Source organism: Emiliania huxleyi, assembly GCF_000372725.1.
Source record: "Emiliania huxleyi CCMP1516 chromosome Unknown EMIHUscaffold_205, whole genome shotgun sequence".
Lineage (NCBI taxonomy): Eukaryota > Haptophyta > Isochrysidales > Noelaerhabdaceae > Emiliania > Emiliania huxleyi.
In genome coordinates this window covers 1-22,335 of record NW_005200552.1, presented here as the reverse complement: position 1 = coordinate 22,335, position 22,335 = coordinate 1, and the positions used below count along the sequence as shown (strand labels likewise).

The 22,335-nt window shown below is 65.8% G+C and overlaps 7 protein-coding genes across 7 annotated transcripts; 5 read left to right on the top strand and 2 right to left on the bottom strand.

Annotated features, from left to right (window-relative positions):
• Nucleotides 1-1,932: 1,932 nt before the first annotated feature.
• Nucleotides 1,933-4,469, top strand: EMIHUDRAFT_234479 (hypothetical protein; the record flags this gene model as incomplete). Its single annotated transcript, XM_005781190.1, has 5 exons — nucleotides 1,933-1,973; nucleotides 2,497-2,551; nucleotides 2,628-3,094; nucleotides 3,178-4,243; nucleotides 4,401-4,469. 5 exons carry the CDS (start codon nucleotides 1,933-1,935, stop codon nucleotides 4,467-4,469), a joined length of 1,698 nt encoding a protein of 565 aa, XP_005781247.1.
• A 5,679-nt stretch (nucleotides 4,470-10,148) lies between these two features.
• On the bottom strand, nucleotides 10,149-12,350 carry EMIHUDRAFT_234477 (hypothetical protein; the record flags this gene model as incomplete). The annotated part of the gene is made up of 1 exon (XM_005781189.1): nucleotides 10,149-12,350. The coding sequence occupies one exon, from the start codon at nucleotides 12,348-12,350 to the stop codon at nucleotides 10,149-10,151; it is 2,202 nt and encodes a 733-aa protein (XP_005781246.1).
• Nucleotides 12,351-12,637: 287 nt separating this feature from the next.
• EMIHUDRAFT_234476 (hypothetical protein) lies at nucleotides 12,638-13,569 on the top strand (the record flags this gene model as incomplete). The annotated part of the gene is made up of 3 exons (XM_005781188.1): nucleotides 12,638-12,795; nucleotides 12,950-13,057; nucleotides 13,125-13,569. 3 exons carry the CDS (start codon nucleotides 12,638-12,640, stop codon nucleotides 13,567-13,569), a joined length of 711 nt encoding a protein of 236 aa, XP_005781245.1.
• A 210-nt stretch (nucleotides 13,570-13,779) lies between these two features.
• EMIHUDRAFT_234475 (hypothetical protein) lies at nucleotides 13,780-15,182 on the top strand (the record flags this gene model as incomplete). Its single annotated transcript, XM_005781187.1, has 5 exons — nucleotides 13,780-13,801; nucleotides 13,894-14,267; nucleotides 14,451-14,504; nucleotides 14,693-14,755; nucleotides 15,048-15,182. 5 exons carry the CDS (start codon nucleotides 13,780-13,782, stop codon nucleotides 15,180-15,182), a joined length of 648 nt encoding a protein of 215 aa, XP_005781244.1.
• Nucleotides 15,183-15,387: 205 nt separating this feature from the next.
• EMIHUDRAFT_234474 (hypothetical protein) lies at nucleotides 15,388-16,904 on the top strand (the record flags this gene model as incomplete). Its single annotated transcript, XM_005781186.1, has 2 exons — nucleotides 15,388-16,680; nucleotides 16,812-16,904. The coding sequence occupies 2 exons, from the start codon at nucleotides 15,388-15,390 to the stop codon at nucleotides 16,902-16,904; spliced, it is 1,386 nt and encodes a 461-aa protein (XP_005781243.1).
• Nucleotides 16,905-18,559: 1,655 nt separating this feature from the next.
• On the top strand, nucleotides 18,560-21,022 carry EMIHUDRAFT_442888 (hypothetical protein). Its single transcript, XM_005781185.1, has 5 exons — nucleotides 18,560-18,634; nucleotides 18,747-19,057; nucleotides 19,222-19,523; nucleotides 19,795-20,146; nucleotides 20,359-21,022. The coding sequence occupies exons 2-5, from the start codon at nucleotides 18,800-18,802 to the stop codon at nucleotides 20,830-20,832; spliced, it is 1,386 nt and encodes a 461-aa protein (XP_005781242.1). The 5' UTR covers nucleotides 18,560-18,634; nucleotides 18,747-18,799; the 3' UTR covers nucleotides 20,833-21,022.
• On the bottom strand, nucleotides 21,006-21,466 carry EMIHUDRAFT_366087 (hypothetical protein). The gene has a single exon (XM_005781184.1). The coding sequence runs from the start codon at nucleotides 21,390-21,392 to the stop codon at nucleotides 21,030-21,032; it is 363 nt and encodes a 120-aa protein (XP_005781241.1). The 5' UTR covers nucleotides 21,393-21,466; the 3' UTR covers nucleotides 21,006-21,029.
• Between the last annotated feature and the right edge of the window lie 869 nt (nucleotides 21,467-22,335).

Below are 22,335 nucleotides of genomic sequence, written 5' to 3'. Positions count from 1 at the left end.
ATGCGCACCATCCGCTCCGCACCTTGCGTGGCGCGGCGTTTGCGCCGCCGCACGTAGGCTGCAGCGGCCAAGAGAGCGACGCTCAACAGCGACACTGGCAGCACCAGTTCCTCGTGGACGAGGGAGTGTGCTAACGACGGCGGCGGCGGCGACGGCGGCGGCAGGTGCGGCGGCGGCGGCGGAGGGGCAGGCGGCGGAGGCTGTGAGGGCGACAGCGACGGCGGCGGCGGCGAGGGCGGCGGAGGGGCAGGCGGCGGCGGTGCCGGAGGCGGCGGCGTGGGAGGCGGCGAGGGCGACAGCGACGGCGGCGGCGGCGAGGGCGGCGGAGGGGCAGGCGGCGGCGGTGCCGGAGGCGGCGGCGTGGGAGGCGGCGAGGGCGACAGCGACGGCGGCGGCGGCGAGGGCGGCGGAGGGGCAGGCGGCGGCGGTGCCGGAGGCGGCGGCGTGGGAGGCGGCGAGGGCGACAGCGACGGCGGCGGCGGCGAGGGCGGCGGAGGGGCAGGCGGCGGCGGTGCCGGAGGCGGCAGCGTGGGAGGCGGTGAGGGCGACAGCGACGGCGGCGGCGGCGAGGGAGGCGGAGGGGCTGGTGGCGGCGGCGCCGGAGGCGGCGGCGTGGGAGGCGGCGAGGGCGACAGCGACGGCGGCGGCGGCGAGGGCGGCAGAGGGGCCGGCGGCGGCGGCGGCGGCGGGAACGCATCGAGCCATTTCCAGAGGTCGTCGAGCCACTCGGGAGGAGGGGGTGGCGTGGGTGCCGAGGGCGGCTCGAGGCGGAGGGAGGCGACGCTGCCAACCTGGATGTTATCGACCCGCATGTATCGTGAGTGGATTTCGTCCGCAAAGGACTGGGATTGAAGAACCGCCAGCACGTCGGCCATCTCGACCTGTCGCGAGGAGATGGAAACCGTAAAGCCGCTCCCTCTCCGAAGCAGCCGCACCGCCGCCGGGTCGACCTCGGGCGGCAGGGCGGCCCGAAGGACGGTGGTCAACTCCTCCGACGTGACGTTGGAGTGGACTGGCCTTGCTGGGACCTGGAGCAGCACGCGGCGACCCGGCCTTGCTGGGACCAAGTCGAACGTAATCTCGACGAGCCTGTTCGTCCGGGCAGTTTGGCCCTTGATCAGCTGCCCGGTCTTGTTCACCTTGCCCAGGTCTGCTCCCGCCAGTGGGACGGCCGGTGGCAGGGAAGGATCGGGACCGTCGTTTGGCATGGCCACCCAGAGCGCAGTTAGTGCGAGGCAAGCGCCACAAAATGCAGCTCGTGGGAACGAGCGAGCAGTGCGTCCGACAGCGATGTCAACCTGCCGTGCCAACGCCGGCTCGTCGTAGTCCTCTCCACTAGTCCGGCGTTGCTGTGCATTGTCAAAGGACTCGGCGAGCCACCGCCTTTGCACGGCGCGTGGTGAGCCCTCCTCAGCGCTCTGAGGCGTGGTGGAAGCGAGCTCCACCACGCGCTGCCACCGTTCGACGTCTAATGGCGAGCTCTCGAGGTCCATCTCCGGTTACCGCTCACTGCACCAAGCACAGGAGAGCCTCACGCAAGGCGAGCCACAGAGAATACTGACACACAGGTTCACAGCTGAGATGTGGAATATAAGCCAATATTACACACGGTCTCGTCCCAGTCGTTGGTCGGACTGTGTTTCGCCTTCCCATCAATCATCAACCTCGCGAGATTGCTATAGAGGTGGAGTTGGAGTGCTGGGGGGGGCGACCGACAGGAAGAATGTGTGGCCCTGAGTTATGTGTACGCCAACTAGGGTGTGTGTGGCAGCCCGCTGGCTGTGTGTCTTGTGAGCCTGTTTGTGTCTGTGTGTCGCTCGTGCGTGTCGTCATCATCTGTCCAACGTCCACCCATATACCGCGTTGGTGTCCAGTCCGAGCCTCGCTGGCTGTTCTTCACCTTTCTACCTACCTACCTACCAATATATCGCAATGTACGTACTTGTTGCTTACTGGGAGAAAAGGGAGAAGGGGTTTTGTTCTCTCTCTCTCTCTCTCTCTCTCTCTCTCTCAATGTACGGTCCGGATATAATGGTGAACTTTGGGATATATTGGCTTATATTGCGATATATTCGCCCTGACCCCTGTTGGTTCGTCTCCAGTATATTCCAATGTACGCCAATGTATGCCGGAACTAATCCCGGGGCGAAACAAGAGTATATTGGAGTCTATTGGAGTATATTGCGATATATTGTGCACCATGGTGTACCTGAAGGGAGGGATGGGAGAACGGCACGCCGCCACCACACAGGGATTTTAAGGAGAGGAGTGTGATGCGCTAGCCGTCGCCTACCCTAGGGAGTCTGCCTCTTCCTATCTCTCTTCGCAGTCTCTCTCCGATTCTCGCTTCATGTGCGAGAGTGCGTTGTGTTCTTCCGGCTTTCTCTTTTTTGCACGTCGGCAGGCTCTTTTTGATCGTCGTTCGTCTCGTCGAGGCTCTTTTTGATCGTCGTTCGTCTCGTCGGCTCTGCTGCGTACCTGACCGCCGCCGCTGAGTTCGCCGCCGCTGATCGATGCTCACGGTTACGGCTTTGCCTTCACGGTGGGCATGGTTTTCACTGACGTCGCGCGGGCAAACGGCACCGTACCAGGCCCAGGTCGACGCGAGCACCAGCACCGATGAAGAGGAGATCATGCGCCAGCCTTCGGCAGCACCCAACGTGGTCGACGCACACATCCACCAGCGGCCTCTCGCCCGCTACGACTCTGTTGGCTTGGGCGGCATTCATGCGTGGGCGTTCGTCAAGGCTACCGCTCCAGGCGCCTCCCTCTCGGCGGCCATCCCGCTTCTTCTGTCCATCCTCCTAATGTGTGGCCAGTCGGTGGTCATGTACGCGGTCGTCTATGAGGCTGCGCACCCACGCTGCTCGAGTCACAATCACTGCGCGGTCGGAGAGTATTGCCACCCAAAGGATTTCTATATTTTTGGGGAGCCAATCACGCGGCAGCCGTGGCGGCACGAGAAGGCGCCCGGCGTATGCCTCGACTGCTACAATATGCAGCTGACGGCGGAGAACATATCAGGAGTCATCATGGCGCTGGACAGCCGGCGTCACGTGCTTGGACCATATGTCGACATCTGGAGCAACTCGAGGTGCGGCTCTACACGCTGCATGCTAGATAGTCCCCCCCCTCTCCCAGCTCACCGACCTCTCGCCCGCTCCGCTGCCTGCACAGCTTCGCCATTGGCGCCGGCTGGTTCGGTCACAGTGCCGCCGAGGACTTGAGCGGCGAGCAGTGGGCGCGAGAGGCTGCGGCCCACTGCGACGCCACCGACATCATGCCGCTGCGGTGTGACCATCTCGTCGTACGGCAGAGCCGCCTCGCCGCGACGCACTACTTCGTACTCGTCTTCGTGGTGATGTTGATCCTTATTCCGCTCGCCGAGGACTGGGACGAGGCTGCACTGGAGAAGCGGCTGCTCCGCCACCGCACGCGTGCTCGTAGAGTAGAGCTTCCCCTGTGGATGCGCTGCCTGGGCTGGGTGCACATCCGGATGCGGATGTTGGTGCTGCCGCTCTGCTTAATCTGTGCAACTTGCGCGATCCTCATCAACGACGTCACCTGCACCATGTTCCTGCTCGATGGGCTCGCAATCACATTTACCACCTTCATCGATAACCTCCTCGCGCAGTTTCTCTTACCTGTTGAGCAGCGCGAGGAGGTGGGCGGGGCAATCGCGGCTCTTCTAGCGGAGGAATCGGCTACAGTCGGGAACGCGGGTTCGCATCGCTTCTTGGTGTGGCTATTCAACCGTTTGTATGCGGCGGTCCTCGGGCTCGCCGTGTTTGCCGTCAACCTCGCCCCGGAAAGCTTCATGGTTGCCTTTGGCAGTCAGTATGCTGCCTCCGGATCGCTTTCGTGCGACAACCTGCTCGAAGCCTTCGCATGGTGCATTTTAAGCTGCGTCATTGTCATCGCAGGCATCTGGCCGCTTTTGCGCGAGCGGTCCTTCCTCTCACAGCGGTCAAAGTGGCGCGCGTTCCTAAACGTGGCTGCCGACGCCTTCTGCACAATGACATTCGTCTGGGCATCCTTGTGGCTCAACCCGTCGAATCAGGCCTTTTTTCAACTCTTTTTGCACAGCCCGCTGGCGGTTATGCTGACATGGCCGCTCGGCGTGCCAGTAATCATTGCAAGACTGTTTGCAGTGCCAGTGCCTGCAACCATGCCATGGCTGGCAGTTCGGCTCGGCCTGCTTCTCGCGATGGTCGTTCTCTGTGTTGCTGTCGCGTGGGCCCGCGTGCGGAACTCACGGCGGCGGGCTGGGCCAATACTTGGTCACTAACGGGGACAAGTTCCAGTCGCCAGCACCAGTCGGAGATTGTAACGTAGGATGGTCGTGTGGTATGTGGGTCTAGGTGACAGAGATTTCTTCTGGAGCCACCTTTGCGGACAAGGGCGACGGCGTCGGCGGCGATGGCGAGAACGGCGTCAACTTTGACCTGTTCCCCATGGAGGACCTCTGAGGTCCTCCCCAGTCTCACCCCACCTTACCTCTGCCCCCCCCTCCCCCCATCCCTCTGCCTCCCATAGGGCAGGATAGCACTAGCATGTGCGCCTAGTGCGCACTGGGCCCACATTGGTGACCGCCCACTCGAGCATATGCGGCGCCCGGATGCTGATGCTTGAGAAGACACCACAAACGCGGCACGGCCCGTTTTGGCTGTCTGCGGAGATTATTCTGTCTTAGCACACACAGTGAGTCATTCGGAGTCATTCGATGGCCAGAGTGCGATTGTGTGTGTGCGGGAGACAGTTGGTTTGTCGGGAGGGAGGGGCAGGCTCTGGGCGCCGCCGGCGAGGAATATCTGGGTGAGCTCGTCCGGCGTGTACCGCTTGAAGGGCTCGTCGTCTGGCATTCTGGCTCGAGAGGAGAAAGGGCTGGCGCACGATCGATCGTGATGGCCGGCGATACTGGAGCGCCCGCCGATCGCCGGTCCGTGTAGAAAGAAAAAATGCAGATGGCGAGCTCGGGGCGCGTGAACCGGACTTGTGGGCCGGACCACCCAAGTCCTCTACTCTGCGTTGTTGAGCCAGGACTCAACATACTCGACTTGCAATCCCAAACTGTCACTCCCCTTTCTCCCGGCCGGGGTGGGGCGCGCGCGGGTGGCGGCGGGTGTGCGGGATGTCTGTGGGCCCGAGAGCGATATGCCATGTCCGCCTTGCGGTTGTTTTCTTAACATCGAAGGCTAAGCTCAGAAATCCCTCACGTCCGGTTTCGACACACCCTTGGGTTGTCCGTTTTCTTTCTTTCTTTTACCCGAGGCAGACGCCCAAGGGTGGGCGACGCCTAGCAACACACCTTCCTTCCCGTGAAATTGGATGGTCCTTTGTCGCAGTCACACACACACCACCGCACCGCGCCGCGCGCCCCACCGCCCACCGCCGGCAATTTGGGACCGCCCAGCCTAGGCGGGACAGCGAAACCAACACAACTCTTGTCCACCCTGCAAACAGAAAAAAGAAAACAGACCTGTTAGACGTGAGCTGCGAGTTTTTCTTTTCCTGCGATGTATATGTCCACCCCGCCGCGCCGCCGCTCGCGCCGCCTCGCCCGCGCCTCCGCCTCCGCCGCCACTCCTTCGCCAGACACGCCGCCGTCCATCCACCTCCTCGACCTCCCCACGGACCTCCTCCTGCGCGCCCTCTCTCACTGCCACAGCCCTGCCGACATCGCTCGCGTCGCGGCCGTCTCGCTGCTCTTCCACGCCTCGCTTGCGCTGGAGGGCATCCGCTTGTGGGCGCAAGAGCGCGGCTACGAGCTGCCGGCGCAGCCGGAGGGCGAGAGCTGTGCCGTGCGGTGGCTGTGCTTCGCTGCGCTGCTGTGCGAGTCCAGCCCGCCGGCGAGGGCGGTGGCAGGCCTTCATCACAGCCTCTTCATCGACGGCGAGGGGCGGCTCTCGTCGTGCGGAAGGGCTGAGAACAACATGCCAGGGCTGCTCGGGCACGGCGAGGGCGTGACGCGGCTGAACACGCCGACGTGTCTCCCCTCGACGCTGGGCGGCGAGCGCGTCGTCGCTGTGTCGGCTGGAGCCCGCCACAGCCTCGCCATCACAGCCGACGGCAGCGTCTGGAGCTGGGGCTTTGGAGGCGACGGCCGGTTGGGCCACGGCGACCAGCAGAACCAGCTGCTGCCGAAGAAGGTCGAGGCCTTGGCTGACCAGCGTGTCGTCGCTGTGTCGGCTGGAGGGGCTCACAGCCTCGCCCTCACCGCCGATGGAGCCGCCTGGAGCTGGGGCAATGGATGGCGAGGCAAGCTGGGCCTCGGCGATGAGCAGAACCAGCTGCTGCCCAAGAACGTCGAGGCCTTTGCGGGCCGGCGCGTCGTCGCTGTGTCGGCTGCAGCCGGGCACAGCCTCGCCCTCACCGCCGACGGAGCCGTCTGGAGTTGGGGCTGGGGAGGCTACTGCCAGCTGGGCCATGGCGACGCGCAGCGCCAGCTGCTGCCCAAGAAGGTCGAGGCCTTTGCTGCCCAGCGCGTCGTCGCCGTGTCGGCTGGAGGGGCGCACAGCCTCGCCCTCACCGCCGACGGCTCCGCCTGGAGCTGGGGCTTGGGAGGCGAAGGCCAGCTGGGCCACGGCGACGAGCAGAGGCAGCTGCTGCCGAAAAAGGTCGAGGCCTTTGCGGGCCGGCGCGTCGTCGCCGTGTCGGCTGGAGGCAACCACGGCCTCGCCATCACCGCCGACGGCGCTGTCTGGAGCTGGGGCTGGGGAGGTGGGGGCAAGCTGGGCCACGGCGACGAGCAGATCCAGCTGCTGCCCAAGAAGGTCGAGGCCTTTGCTGGCCAGCGCGTCGTCGCTGTGTCGGCAGGAGGCGGGCATAGCATCGCCCGCACCGCCGACGGCGCCGTCTTCACCTGGGGCGTGGGCGAGCGCGGCTGCCTAGGCCACGGAGAGGACCTGTCGAACCAGCTGCTGCCCAAGAAGATGATCGTATATCGAGGGGTGGGGGCGGGGCGGTGAGAAGGAAGTCATGAGAAGTGTGCGAGCCACTCTGCCTCTCCGCTCTCAGGCTCTCGGCTGCCGTCGTGGCGCGGGCCGTAGAGTGTTGTCTGTTCTTAGTCTGTTTTCTGGCGGGGACTGGGCGGGGTCCGGGGAATTGTCGGATGCGCATATTGGCCATCGTTTGCCGCCGGCGCCGCGCCCCCCACGCCCGCGCACAATTTAGAGTAGAGGGACGTGACTTTCGTGAGAGCTGAGCTCTTATTTGCGCTCTCGCGTTTGCCCGAATTCGCGATATTCTGCTTGCGGTTCGAAACTCGATGTCAGTCGTGTCGTACGGGGTGTGGACCCTGAGTTGACCAGGGGTTGTGCGCCGGGCCCTCCTGCTCGGCTCCAGCCGGTAGACAAGTCTTGTCATCAACAGAGTAGATGGATCTGACCTCGGGGCCGATGTGACCAAGCGCTGGTAGCGTGGTTTTACCTCCCCCCCATGGTCTCACAGTGTGCCGGCAGTCGCCGAGCAGTGTCGCTCACACAAGCCGCAGCACAAGTGACTGAGGGCCAGTGAGGGCGAGCTCATCGCTGTCACAGCTGTGGCAGCCGCACAGTAGGCTGTGTCAGCTGTGCAGAGTGTGTGAGCAGCAGAGGAGCTGCTCTCCAGGCTTCTGTCGCAAAGAGCTGCATGCCACCGAAAGCGCTGTCGAGGTTCGCCGAGCGCGGCGCAGGTTGGAGGACACCGTCACCGACGAGCGCGTTGGAGTATTCACTCCGGACAAAGACGGGCACACAGCGGACGGTGCGGGGCGTGTGCCCGTCATAGCGGCGAGGCGCGGGACCGTCTGTGGCGAGGTGGGTCGCGTCCTCCGATTTCCTCAACTCAGGGTCCGCTCCCTCTACTGGTCCACTCGCCCTGCCCCTCTAGGAACACTCTCACGCTCACACCGTTTCCACGCCGCCTCGCCCACGCCGGGCCCGACGCTCCGCAACTCTGCTCACATGCCTGGCCCTCCCTCTGCTCACCCACGTGCACCGGGCCAATGCTTGCACTTTGAATGCCGTAGGGCTCCTGCCCGTGTCCGGGCGTGGAGATGCGAGGGTCGCCCCCCCTTGCCCCACCACTGTGTGTGTGTGGAGAGAAATTTACCTTACCTTACCTCACACAGACTCAGGCCGTGACTCAGGCGCGCCTCGTCAGGGGACAGGGCCCGTTTTGCTGTGTGAGTCATGACGACCTGCGGCGCGCGTGTGCGAGCCGCGGTGCGCGGAAGCGGGAAGGGTGCCGGTGGAGGCACGTCCGGGTTTTGGAAGTAAAGATATATCGTTGCTTTTCCCATCCCTCCCTCCGGAGACACACGATCAGCAATCTCCAGGATCCCTCTCTTAACAGTTAATGGCCGACGGTGAGGCGCTCGCCTGATCATTGCGAGATGATGATTGATAACTGAGCGACTTGAAAGCTCTTGAAAGTCGAATGCGCGTGTGTGTGCGTGCGTGCGTGCGTGCGTGCGTGTGTGTGTGTGTGTGTGTGTGTGTGTGTGTGTGTGTGTGTGTGTGTGTGTGTGTGTGTGTGTGTGTGTGTGTGTGTGTGTGTGTGTGTGTGTGTGTGTGTGTGTGTGTGTGTGTGTGTGTGCGTGCGTGCGTGTGTGTGTGTGTGCGTGCGTGCGTGCGTGCGTGTGTGTGTGTGTGTGTGTGTGAGTTGAGGGGTCAATTTGCCGGTGCGAGGAGAGGCCGGCTCAGCCGCTCGGCCAATCCGTGTCCTGGTCGGGCGGCGGCGAGTCCTATTCATAGCTGACGCGTGTGAAGAGACGCCGTTCACACTCCGTCCGACGGGGGCGGATGGGGTCATCTCTGGCAGTCTCGGGCAATCTCGGGCAACCTCGGATAGTCTCGGGTCATCTTGGGCATCTCGGGGTATCTCGGGCAATCTCGGACCTCCCGCCGGACGGCGTAGCCGGCTGCGTCGAAGGCGGCGATGGCGGCGCCGACGTTCTCGAGCGGCACGAAAGTGAAGTCGAAGCCTGTTAATGAACTGCTCGCTTAGTGGCAATAGGCTCCATCCTTCGCGAGCGGCACGAAGGTGGAGTCGACGCCGAAAGTGGAGTGGTAGAGGAGGGGGATGGAGAGCGGCGAGAGGACGGTCGCCTGCATTAGCATCACTTGTACACGCATAGTCATAGATCTCAGGCGAGCGAGCGGCGAGAGCTGGTCGCCTGCGCAGCGATGATACCAGTTCAAACCGCCTCGCGCATCTCTGCTACACCCCCGCCACATCCAAGCTGCACCTGGGCTGCACCTCAGCCACACCTCGGCACACCTCAGCTATATCTCGGCGGTCTCTCGGCGGTCTCTCGGCGGTCTCAGGCCTGCGCTGCGATGACACCCACTTCGCTGAGCGGCGTCGAGTCGTCGCCAACCTTTAACCAGCCGCATGAAGAGGCTGAGTGACTACCCTCCCTCATCAGCCTCCGAGTCCGTCGCCGCCAACCTTGATCGGCACCCACCCGTCGCCGTCGGCAGCCTAGCCCACACTCCCCATCCACACTCAAGGAGTGACAGCAGTGATCGGGCAGCCACACACCCCCGTCGGCCATCTGCGGCGCCTGGATGCCGCTCGGGTGATCTCGGGCAATCTCGGGCAATCTCGAGCCATCTGCGGCGCCTGGATGCCGCTCGGCGTCGCCGCACACCACGCGCTGAACCACTCCGCCTGCTGTTTGAGTGGTCAGTTCTCAAGAATGGATTGGTGTCAATGATGGCACCGCGCGCTGAACCACCCCAACCTGCACCCGCCCCTCGGGGCGGGGGCCCCCGCCCCCAGGCGAGCTTCCTCTGTGCCGCCCTCCAGCCGGAGATGGCAACGTACGCCGCTTGCCTGCGGAGGGTACGGTCGGCCGCCGTCCCCCCGCCGCCGGGGTGGTCCCCGCGCAGAAGCGCACAGTCACCTTGAGCTGTGCGCCGCCGTTATTCTTATTGTTTTGCCAACCAGCACTCTTCAGGAACAGACTGCACAAAGATCGCACGGGCGCGGGGCGGGGACCTGTTCCTTTTTACCCATCTCACAGTAGAGTGTAGAGGTGTCCGTTTTTATTTATTTATTTATTCAGGAACAGGGTTAAAGCGCAAAGGCACAATATGTAACACATGTGCAGCATGTTGTCATGTCTAACATCGTGCCTCCCGGCACGTCCAAAAACACAACGATCAACGCGTTTCCTTTGTGTGTGTTCTATCCTTCTCCGAGTCCTCCATTGTCAAGCACTCCAGCAGTTTAGTGACCGACCTAGAGAGAAAGCCTGCCGGATCGATCTGCGTCGCACGCAAGGCCGCCTCCTGACGCGAGATCATCACCCGCTCCTCCTGGGTGATTCGGTGCCTGGGCGCCGCCTGCTCGACATCGGGTCGTGGGTCGCTCGAGGGGCCGCCCGAAGGCCCGGGCGGAGCAGGCGGAGGCGAAGGTGGCTCGAGCAGGCTGCGGGCCTCAGGGTCGGCTGCAGCAGCAGCCCGCTTCCACCTCGTATACCCCACGCCGGCCGAAAAGCCAGCCGATAGTGGCAGAGCGGTGCGTGCGAGCAGCACGCTTAGGAATGCCGCGTCCCCCGTGCGGAGGAGCATACTGGCCAGATTGGTCGCCCAGATGCCAATTGTGGCGCAGAGGTTCTTGCTTCGTACCGAGGTGTTGAGTGGCTGCACGCCGAGGAGGAGGCCGTAGGCGAACTGGCAGCCGACCGCAGAGACGGGCGCGTCGGTATACGCGGCTAGCCCCAGAGCTGCAGTCGTTCCTTCCACGGGCCGGAGCGCATCAAAGAGGAGGGTAACGATCGATGCCACGGTGGTGCCATACGTGATGGTGAGCGCGGCCCTGCGATAGCAGCCGTACGCCCTGGCCAGAGCATACGCGAGAACGACAGTGAGCATGAGCCCCCAGATGTTGACCTCCACTACGCTGTCGCCCTGGTTGCTTGCGTCGGACCGATAGCTGGCGAGAGCGTGCACGGCGCAGGAGCAAGCGACGGCGGCGCCGAGGGCGTGCTGACTGAACAGTGTTGCGCGGACATCCACGTGCCGGAAAAAGCCAGCTGTGGCCGGCGGCGAAGGCGGCATGGAGGGCGGCGGCACGCTTGCCTCCGGATTCGGACGCGTCTGCAGCAGCGGCGGTGTCGCCGAGCCAGAGAGAAGCAGCTCGTCGAAGGTGCTGCCGCCCCCGAAGTGCCACGTCATCTCGTCGGGCCCAAGCGGCGGCGGCGTGCCGGCCTCGGCGAGCGGGCCGAGAGCGAACGAGATCTCCGCGAGGAAGGGCTCGAGGCCGGCCTCCAACGCAGACCCAGACGCCTCGCCCGCCTGCGCCGCCGCCGCAAACCCCTCGACACGCCCCTCGGCTGATGCGGTGCGAGCCTCAGGGGTGTCGCGCTCGGGCGGCGGGGCCGGCGAGAGAGGAATCGCAACGGCCGACGGCAGAGCCAAATTTCTCCTGAGCGTGCGGCCGACCGTGAAGGCGACCCAGCCGTCGGAGGCGGACAGCGCGGCGGCCTCGGCAAGGCCGGGCAGCGGGACCGGAGACTCGTCCTTAAGGATTACGAGCCTCGGGCCCGAGCAGTCGGACGTCTGGTTCACGACGCGGTGCGCAGGCCAGCGCGAGGCTGGGGATGGCTCGTTCCAGAAGCCGGGCCCGTGGCTGTTGGCGATCTCGCCGGAGCCCGCGCCGATGGGCATGCGCACCCTCGACGCCGGCACAAACACGCCCCGCTGCCGGCAGCGCCCGCAGAACTTCTCGCTAAAGGCGGCCCTCGACGCCTGCGGAGGCAGCGCCTCGCAGCCCAGCGCGCCGCCCGAGACGACGTCGCCCCAGCACTTCTCCGTGTAGCGCGTGCGCTTCGGGGGTGGAGCGTCGGAGCTGGCGGCCTCGCGGGCCGGGGGCCTCGCCTCTTCCATCAGCCCTGGGCACCGCGAAGGCGCCGCCGCCCCTTCGCACGAACCCTCCTCCGCCTGCTCAGCTGCCTCGGCCGGTGTGGGCGGTGTCGGGGGAATCAAGCCCGCAGCAGGCGCTGTCGGATGCGCCGTGCCCGCCGCGCTGAGAAGCCACGCCAGCACACGCTCGGGATCTGCCAACGCCTGCTCGGCTGTCATCACAGCGGCGAGCCGAGGCACGCGTGTGATCGCTTTGCGGTATACTGCGAGCAACTCAGCGCTGTGAAGTTCGCGGCGCGTGGCGTACTCGCTGCGGAGCTGCTCGAGTTCTTGCTCCACATCGGTCAGCTCTTCGGCAGCCTCGCGGTCCTCCTCCAGCTCCCTGACCTTCGCCGCCTCCCGCTCCAAGGCGGCGGCCAGCCTCTCCTCGTCTGCACGCTGGTGAGCAGCGGCGGCTTGCCGCAGCGCGACGAGGCTGCCCGGCGCCGCGGGGTTCATCGTGGTCCGCCGGTCCGGTCAGCTGGTCAGCTGGTCCGCCGAGATCACCGAGATACTGGGTATTCGAGACCTCGAGACGCCAACAGCGACTCCGCCCCGCTTGCAACGCGACAACGGCTTCATCATCTTCATCAGCGGCCTTCATCCATGCCTACCGGCCTCCTGACCCTTTGAGTGCCGGGCCTTGCGGCGTGATATGCGCCCGCGGATACGCCACAATCTGGCCCGCAAATTACGACGAACGCTGCCTCCTCGATGGGGCAGCGATTCGGCTGCTGGCGTCGGCGATGGCGACGGTGCGGGCGTATGAGGACATCGAGGCGCGTCGCGGCCGGGATGGTGGCGATGTCCGGGACGTGCGCTGCTGCCGGGACGTGCGCTCCTGGGCGGAAGTCTGCGCGGCGCGGCTCGCGAGAGGGAGTTCAAGATATTGGCTCGCGATTCGGTTCGCGCGGCGGCGGCTCGCGCGGCGGCGGCTCGCGCGGCGGCGGAGGCGGCGGCAGAGGTGGCTGAGGCGGCGAAGGAGGAGGAGCCCGAAACGGGCAGCGGGGAGGCTGCGGCATTGGCCGCGCCCCTGCGCGGCCTGGCGTCTGCGCCAGGCTGCGCTGGCACAACGGACAGGGTCACTCCTTTTTTCGACTCTCTCCGCCCCGCTTGCAACGCGACAACGGCTTCATCATCTTCATCATCCTCGACATCCATCGCCGGTGCGGCGGCCGGCGAGGCCGCGCTAGAGGCCGCGGCGGCGGCGCCGGCGTTGACCAAGAGCGCTAGGAAGCGGCTCAAGGAGAAGGCAAGGAAGGGGCGTCGCGCTGCAGAGGCGGCGGGCGAGCCGGAGGTGGCACCATCGCCGGCGCCGCCGCCGGTGTTCAAGACGCTCAGGGAGAAGAAGTCGGCTCAGGCGTCGGCGGAGGGCTGGGCGGCGGAGGTGGCGAGGGCCGAGGAGCTCTACGAGGAGCTGCGCGAGCGCGCGCCCCAGCACTGCCGCCGTGGCGGCAAGTGGGCGCGCGAGAAGTTCGTGATGGCGGTGCAGGGAGAGTTCCCGCGCGCGCGAGGGGCAGGCGTTCCCAAGGGGACGATCCTGTGCCTCGGCAGGGTGCTCGACGCGCACGACGAGCAGGACGACGCGGAGGGTGGGCGCCGGGATTGGGAGGAGGACCCGCTCGGGTTCGACACCAACCCGGGGCTGCTCCGCGCCATGTGCATGGCGTTCGAGTGAACGCCCAGCCCGTGCCTTTTGGTGTACCCCGTTTGTGCCGCGTCCTGTGCCCCGGAATTCATTTTATAAACACCAAAAATTTTTTTTATGAACTCGGCGGCCGGCATACAACAACGGCAACAAACGGGCACGGGGCCCCGGGGGGCCTGCTAGACGGGGAGGCACGGTGGAAGCGCATGAGTGCAGCTTGACGCACGGCTTGGCCCGGCTATGCGGACGAGCGTGAGGCCAGGTGACCGCAGTCGCTCCCCTCGTCCCGCTCTCGCTAAACCGCCCTCCATTCCGCCGGTCTCTCATGTCCACGACTCTGATTCCGGCGCGCAGGAATTGATCCGGGCGGAGCCCTGAAACATCCGCTCTGCCCGCCGACTGCGGCCGACTTCCGCCTGGAGCGGCTCCAGCCCTTTGGCGCCGTCGTGCACGGGCTGCCAAACCTCGCTGGCCACCGGCCGACGGCGCGAGTCCTCGCCTGCCTCGCCGACGCCGCAGCGGAGCACGGCTACCTGGTCTTTCGGAACCAGTCTCTGCCAGGCACGGCGCTGCGTGCGGTGAGCGAGTACTTTGGCGGGCTTGCCGCCGAGCACACCTGCCACGCCGCCGCCGCGCACTGCGATATCCTGCGGCTGTCAAACCGGGAGGAGCACGGAGTCGTGCGAGTCGGGCCGCAGTGGCACGCCGACGGAAGCTTCGAGCGGCGGGTATTCTCGCACGTGCTCTTCCACGCGCAGGCCGTGCCCCGCGTCGGCGGCGGGACCGAGATGTCCCACCTCGCCGCCGCCTTTGACGCCCTGCCGGCGGCGCAGCGGGAGGCGGCGGGCCCGCGGGAGACAGCGACCGTGCGCCACGAGCTCTCTGTTGAGCCCGGTCACGTCCTTCGGTAGGCGTGGAGCCGGCTGGCGACTGTCAACGCCTACTCCGGCGCCGTCCACCCGCTCGTCCACCTCCACCCTCGCACAGGCCGCAGGACGCTCTTTGTCCACCTCGGCCAGACGGGCGGGCCGCCCCAGAGAGAAGGGGCCGCCGGCGAGCCGCCCGGAGAGGGGAGGAACCCTGTTTGGGGGCGAGCGTAGGCGCCGTCGTGCGCTGGCCGACCGCCCCATCGCTCCCGGCGCCGCCCCTCGAGGCGATGGACCCGGCCGTCGCGCCGAGCGCCGCGCTCGGACACCGGCTGCTGGGCCGCGGGGCGGTGCGCCGGCTCGCGGGGCAGCTGGAGGCGCTGCTCTCGTCGGCAGCGCCCGCACCGCAGCTGATGACCTCGCCGGACGAGCGCGCGCCTCCTCACGCCTCCTCGCGGCGGAGAGCAGGCGCCGCACCGCGCGCACCACACCTACCGCCGGCACGACCTGCTCCTCCTCGACAACCTCGCAGTGTCGCACCGCGCGGCGAGCGGCGCGCACGACGCGTCCGCCGCGGCCGGCCTGCGCGTGCTCCACCGCACCACGCTGCGAGGCAGGCACTCGCTCGACCCGCCGCCCGAGTCCGGGCTCGCGCCCTTCGCGTACATCTGGGGCGCGTGCCCCGCCGGCTTGGGCGCGCGCGGCGGCGTGTGGCAGGCGTCCGACCACTGGGGCGTGGGTTTCCGCTGGAACGGGACGGCGCCCATGCGGAATTGAGTCGGCGCGACGCAAGTCATAATCATTCCCCAGAGGGGGATCATACAAGATCCCTTCAAGGCAAAAGACGGAGATTTGCGGGATGTGATAGATCTCACTATAGAATCCGACAACGACGGGCAGCGAGAGCTGCAGCATGGCCGGAGGAAGGTGTATGGGGGTGAGTGAGTGAGTACACATGTATGGGGGTACAACTGTATGGGGTATGGGGGTCTGGGGGTACATAGTGGGCACCATTGAGGTCAACATGCCGCTTTCGCGCAGCGCGGGGATGCTGCTGCTGCCCGTCGGCTGCTTCTGCAGCGCCTCTGGCTTGCTGTTGATGAAGGCGGCCGGCGACAGCCGACCGGACCTCCCACCGTGGCGGAATCCAAAGTGGATTGCGGGGTTCGTGCTGCTCGGCATCCTTGCAACAGTCGTCGAGGTGGCGGTCCTCGGGGTCCTGCCGCTCTCGGTCGTCGCGCCCTTCGCTGGCCTGACCATCGCGTTCTCGTTGCTCCTGGCTGCCAGCGGCCTGCTCACCTCTCCAGCAGAGAGGCTGGAGCGCGCGGACCTCGCGTGCATCGCTTTGGTTCTGCTGGGCGTGACTCTCGTATCCACATTCGGCCCGCACGAGGAGAGCGCGCCTTCGCTGCCCGCACTCCTGGCGGCGTATACGCGCCCGCGCTTTGCGCTCTTTGCTGCCGCTGCCTTGATCACCGCGGCTCTCGTTCTCTCCAAGAGCGTCTGCGGAGTCAGCGACAAGTCCTCGGTGTTGCCGCTGATCTCCGCCTTCGCCGCGGCGGCCACTGGCTGCATCTCCCAACTGATGCTTAAGGTCGTCTCGACCACCGCCTCTGCCTTCCCCGCGACTGCCGTGCCACTCGCGCTGGCGCTCCTCGGCCTCTGCGTCTCGGCGCCGCTGCACCTGACCCTCCTCAACCGTACTCTCGTCGGTGCGGCTGTGGCGCTCGCCGTGCCGGCCTACCAGTTCTTGCTCATCGTGTGCACCACGTCGGCCGGCGGCATCCTGCTCGACGAGTTTGAGTCTCTGTCTTCGGGGGACCTCTGGGCATACGCGTGCGGGGTGGTCACTGCGACGGTCGGGCTCGTCGGTCTCTCGTACTTCAGCTCGGTCGGCGCGGAGCCGGGGGGTGACGAGGAGGGCAGCAGCGATGAGAGCGACAAGGCTGCTCTCGAGCTAGAGCGCGGAGCGGAGGGCGGGAGTGGCCATTCGGGAAGTACGTCGAGCGACGCCGCCGAGTCGGCCACGAGCTTGCCGCCCCGCCCCATGCTCTCGCAGCTGCGAGGAGATCGCACCCAGGGGTCTATTCTGAGGGGCCGGCTGAGCCGCAAGTCGCTGACGTCGGGAAGGCACTCGCTCGTGGTCGGCTCGTTCGGTGCTGGCCTCGGCTCCGTCGCAGCGATCTCCGACTTGCGCCTCAGCCTAAGCCCCAAGCTTTCCCAGTCGCGCCCAAACACGTGGAGCACGGGCCTCTCGATCGATGCTGTGAGCGACGTAGACACGCCCTATCTGGAGAGAACCGTGTCAAGCCATCGCAGCACCACGCGGTCCGCACGTACCGCCCACATCCCCTCCACCGCTGAGAAGGCGCAAATCGACCGTCGGGCCGCGTAGTCGTCGTTAAGGAGCGGTTTTTGGAGCCGTACGAAAAGGTCCCAGACGGGCGAACATGCGGTTTTTCGATGACCACGCGCGATGTGGTATCTTCTTTTTGCTAAAAACGGGCCGCCTAGTGCAACATCACTAGTACAACACGTAACCACACTTAGAGCTCCACAGTAGATGTTTTTGACGAGCGCCGACGGCGTCACGGTCGCCGGAGTGGACGCACTGCACACACACTGTGACCGTGTCGTGGGTGTGACAGTGCGCGACACAACCGTCGGCGCCGCGCTATCGCGGCGCCCCGCAGTCTACACGCCTCAGGCGCACCCCTGAAGGCGCCATGAGCGCGCAGGCACATAGCAGCGCCGCGCCAAAAGGTCATTCCCTCAGCGGTCCGCTCACCTGCAGAGGGCAAAAAGGTGTAGCTTAACAGACGAGTTGTGACGATCAGTGCTGGCGGAGGCCTCATCGCCGCGAATGTTGCCCGTCGCAGCGGGATCTGACGTCGCGTTCGAGGTGTGCATTGGCGGAGGGGTCGCAGGGCTGAGAGAGGCAGAGGCAGCAGGCGGGTGGTGGGGCGGCACCTGTTGCTGCCATGGGCAGCGCCGAGCCGCGGCGGAGGTCGCTCCGTAGTTCTGCGTTGAGCCCTACGAGTGCGTCGACCCGTCGCGAGGTGCCTGCGCGGGGGTGATGTCGCGCCGATAGCTGAGTACGCGGTGTGTGAGCGGCTTTGCGCGCCGAGAGGCGGCGCGAGAAGGCGAGCGGGCGGGCGCGCCGGTGGTCGGGCACCGCGCGATGCGGCTGCAGCGAGCCGGCGGCTGGCGCGGCGAAGGCGGGCAGCGTCGCGGGTGGCGCCACCGGCTCGAGGTGGGGTCCTGAGGTGGCTTCAGCCTGGTCTGCTCGAGCGGCACGCCCGCCGCGCCCCCGCGAACAGCCACCTGTGGGCGGTCACCGGGGTGGCGGTCAAGCTCGCGACGGGGTGAATCTGGTGCGTCTAGTATCACTGGTGGGCTGGGTGTGCAGCAGCATCGCTCAAAAAGAGGCAAAAAACTCGAGAGCTACTTTGAGTGTCAGCTCTCTCGACGCACCGTCCTCGGGCCCCTCGAAAAGCTGGCTGGTGGTCGCGCGAGGCTCGTCGGCGCGGTGGACGCGGGACAGATGATGACGACACGCACACGAACGACACACAGACACAAACAAGCTCACAAGACACACAGCCAGCTGGCTGCCACCCACCCTGAGTTGGCGTACACATAACTCAAGGCCACATCCTCCCTGTCGCCCCCCCCAGCACTCCAAGGTGCCAAGAGAACAAACAAGGGCACAACAACACAACAGACGACAGGGGAGAACGCGTGAGGCTAGAGCAGGCTTGCTCGTCCTCTAGCAATCTCCGCCGACCGCGAGGCCGGACTAGACCGTGTGTGGGGTCATGTGAGGTGTCTCTGGTCACTCTCCTCAGAGGCTAGCCGCCAGCCGCTAGCCCTATCTCGCACTCACTGGCGGTGACAATTCTATGGGTGAGCGTATGCGTGCGAGTAGAGGCGCGTGAGCCGATTCTTGATCGCATGCCATTGGCATAACTGGGCTTGGCGTGCGACCTCAGCGCGCCCGCCGTCAGCTCGACGGGGCGCGCATGTCAGCGAGAGGTTTGCCGGTAGAGCGATCCCGGTCTTGTCGAACGCGAGCCCCACGCCACGGTTGCCAGCCGTGCCTTCGCGAGAGTCGCCCTCGGAGCCGCGTCCCGTCGGCACTACCCTCGAGTGCGCGTCCCGTCGGCCGATAACTGCCCTATACCCAACGCCGGAACCCAGCCTGCGCTGGCGCTCCCCACGATAAACCAGTGAGACCCTTCCCGACCCCGCGAGCACACACCGCGTCTCCGAGACGATACAAACACCTCTCGAGCATGACAGCTGGCTCGCTGACGGCCTCGCTGCGCCCCTCCTCTGCAGGCGCACCGAGGAGTGGTGTCGAGCATCTACCACGCACACACCCACGCGCACACATGCTGCCCAGCGAGACGCGCCGACGCATCGCTCTCGCCGACGCCAAGAAGCCGACGGCGCAGCACGCGGGGAATCAGGGCCTCGTCGACGTCTTCTGGGTCCTCGCGGACGCCACCTTCAAGGCGGAGCCGGAGAACGCCGGCACCAAGGGCTCGGCTTACCGCAAGGCGGCGCAGGCGTTCGCCGCCTGCGCCTTTGCCGTCACCGCCGAGACGGTCAGTATCTCTGGGGAGAAGAAGCTCGCGAATGTCGGCAAGGCGTCCTTTTACACACACGCTCACCCACACGCGCACCGGGCCTTGCCCTTTGAATGCCGCGGGGCTCCTGTCGTCTAGACGTGGAGTCGCGAGGGACTAGCCTGGCCCTTGCCCCGCCACCTCGTGTGTGTGGAGAAGTTTACCTTCCCTTCCCTTACCTTAAGGCGTCCTTCGAAAAGATGGCCGCCTTCCGAGCGACGGGCTCCATCCCGAAGCTTGTGGCGTACCAGGCGACGCTCGACGGTGCGGACAGTTCAACAACGCCGACAGCGCAGGTCGCGAGTGCGCCGCCGGCAGCGCAGCCGACAGCGCCGCCGGCACGGCCGACAGAGTCTGCAGCGTCGGCAGCGCAGCCCGCAGCGCCGGCAGGGCAGCGGGGTGCGGGCAGTGCGCCGCCCACGGTTCCCCTTGCACCTGGCGCGACTCGAGTCTGGCTCGGCACCGCGCCGGCGCGCGGCAGGCGACCGTCCTGCTCCTAGACGCGGAACACGTATTCTTCTCTCCCAACCAGCACTCGAGAGGACGAGGGAACACGTACTCCGCTGTATTCCGCTGCATCCCACTGTCCTCCCCTCCGTTGTCTCCACGCGGTGCTCTGAATACGCTGCACGAGACCGTCTCCCCGCCCTGAGGTTGGCGTATTCAACACGTAAGCCGACCATCGCAGACACGTGCCGAGATTACCCGAGATCACCCGAGATTACCCGAGATTACCCGAGATTACCCGAAGCTGGTAGGCCGACCATCGCAGACATGTGCCGCTTCTGCGTCGCGCGCCGGCGGCTCTGCGCGTACTGCGACCAGCACAACGCCAACGAGCGGGAGGGTCGCATTGTCCACGCCATCCCCCTCGGAGGGCTGGGCTGCGGTGTCTGCGGCGAGTGCGAAGACTGCCGGGCCGCATCAGTCGTGCCGGGCGAGCGTGCTGTGTACGTGTCTCCGCTCCTGCTCAAGGGCAGGGGGGGAGGGAGTGACTTGCCCCACCACCCTCGCTGCTTTGCGGAGCACATGATGGTGGACTATTCGCCCCGCGGGCCCGCCGAGGGCAGTCTCAGACTGGTCGCCATCTCGCTCAAGCACAACGGCGAGGTGCAGCAGTAGATGTGCCGCTTTGTTGTGCGGCAGGCTAGAGGCAGAAGTCGTGCTCTTGTCTCGCCAACCAGCGCTCGAGAGGCCGCGTATTCAACTGTGTTCCGCTGCACTGTATTCACTGTCTTCCTGTCCGTTGTCTTCACGCGGTGCTCTGAATACGCTGCACAAGACCGTCTTCCCGCCCTGAGGTATGCGTATTGAGCGCGCAGGTGCAGCAGGCCGCGTGTGTGCCTCTGCTGGAGGCGCGCACCTTCCTTGCGTCTCTGTGGGCTGCCTGCGCCGCCGACGGCCGCCCCCTGCTGGGCGAGGAGGGGCCCTGGAGAGAGGACGGCCCCTTGGCGGCGTCTCTGTTTGGCGACCGCGCCATCGTTGCGCCGGCGCAGCGCGCGTGGGCCATCGACGCTCTCGAGGGGGCTGCGGCGCCCGCCTCGCCGCCGCCCGCGGCAGGACGGGGCTGGGCGAAGCGCGACTGGACGAGATTCGTGGCGGAGGAGAGGGACGGCCCGCTGTCGCCGGCCGGGAGGCACGGGCAGATGAAACGCGCCGCGTCGCGCGACCTCTTCCCGAAGTACTACCCGATTCACTGCCCCGGCGGGGCGTGCGGCAGCGGCCGTGGCGCCACGGCCGCACGGGCCGACCGCGGTCTCCGCCAGCCGACGCTGTCCTTTTCCGTCATGTCGTGATCTTCTCACCGATCGATCACCGACGGATCGGCGTCGTTGTGGCATGCGTGGCGCGGCGCGCCCCGCGGCCGCGCGGCCCCTGGGATACGTTGTCACGTACGTCTACGTGGTTCAGGTAGCTGAAATAGGGTATTGTGTACACCTCTCGGCTATCATGGGCCAAGTGTCGTTGTGAGACTCTTTTCATTTCATTGTTTTCATAGGTTGACGCACACTGACGTGATGTGCATCAGCTCTCGCACGAGCAGCTCGACTAGCAGGTGGCCGTCGGCCTTGTCGTAAAACCACTCGTTCTCCGCGTCCCAGTCGTAGTAGCGCGGGCCGATCAGAGGCGAGAAGAGCAGCACGCGCCCGTCCGGCAGCGCCTCCAGCCCGTACTGCCCCTTCTCACCGAGTTCGAGCAGGATCTTGCCGTCGGCGTCGAGCGACGGCTCAAAGGTCTCCGACGGCGTGGCGACGGCCGCCGCCTCCTTGGCATCGACCAGCGCAGCGTAGATGGTGTCGATGCAACGCTGTGCGGGAGGTCGAGCCGCGGCGCAGAAGCAGCGCTCGGCAGGCATGCGCGGGCGGAGAAGCAGCGGTGGCGGCAGTTTAAATGCGGCGGCGGATCGCTGCAACGAGCTTGCTATTCGTCGCGGCAGTGCGTACGAGCGGAGTGAGCAGCGATGGGCGCTGGTGCGAAGGTGAGAGCGCAGCCGATGTGCATGCATGTGTCAGGAGATAGCGGCCGCGACTCTCTCGAGGTCTCTGGCCCGGTGGTGGGTTCCTGCTCGTAAAAAGAAACCACGGTCCAGAGAGGTTCCTCCCCTCAGCGTTGCGTTTTTTTCTCAACCCGCGTGCCTCTGCACATCCGTTCACGTGCACGGAGCTTCTTGAGCCACCCACCTACGGTAAGGTAAGGTAAGGTAAGGTAAAGCCGTAAGGTAAACTTCTCCACACACACGAGGTGGTGGGGCAAGGGGGGGCAACCCTCGCGTCTCCACGTCTGACGACAGGAGCCCCACGGCGGCATTCAAAGTGCAAGGCGGAAAAAAACTCGGACCCACGAAGACAAGGAGCGCGCGCCAATGGCCGCCTCCGTGACACTCCCACCTCCTGGGCCGGCGCGGGAGTTTTACTGCCGAGTTTCTCCCGGCCGGCCGCCTCCTGACACGCCCACTGACCGAGCCCATCGAAAAAAATTCGGCGCGCCGCACTGCTCTGACCCCTGCTCGCCCCTGCTCGCCCCTGCTCGCCCCTGCTCGCCCCTGCTCGCCCCTGCTCGCCACTGTCGCCTCGGTTGCCGAGGCTGCCGCGCACCCGCGCGCTACGCGACTACGAACTGCACCAGCTGGGCTCCAACCAACGACCAAAACGTCCCCGACCCGAACGCTGCACCAACTAGGCCACACCGCAGGCTCGATATGCAATACGCACAAAACTGGCCGCTCATAAAGCACTACTCATTTGCCGAGGCCACGCGGCGCCCCTCCACAGCCAGCCTACCCTCCTATCGCGCCACTC

Excerpts from the sequence above, each read along its gene's own strand:
- EMIHUDRAFT_442888 (XM_005781185.1), top strand. The coding sequence starts at position 18,800 with ATGCTGCCCAGCGAGACGCGCCGACGCATCGCTCTCGCCGACGCCAAG. Across the intron at positions 19,058-19,221 it reads AGCTCGCGAATGTCGGCAAG|GCGTCCTTCGAAAAGATGGC; the intron begins GCGTCCTTTTAC and ends CCTTACCTTAAG. Across the intron at positions 20,147-20,358 it reads CGCTCAAGCACAACGGCGAG|GTGCAGCAGGCCGCGTGTGT; the intron begins GTGCAGCAGTAG and ends TTGAGCGCGCAG.
- EMIHUDRAFT_366087 (XM_005781184.1), bottom strand. The coding sequence starts at position 21,392 with ATGCCTGCCGAGCGCTGCTTCTGCGCCGCGGCTCGACCTCCCGCACAG.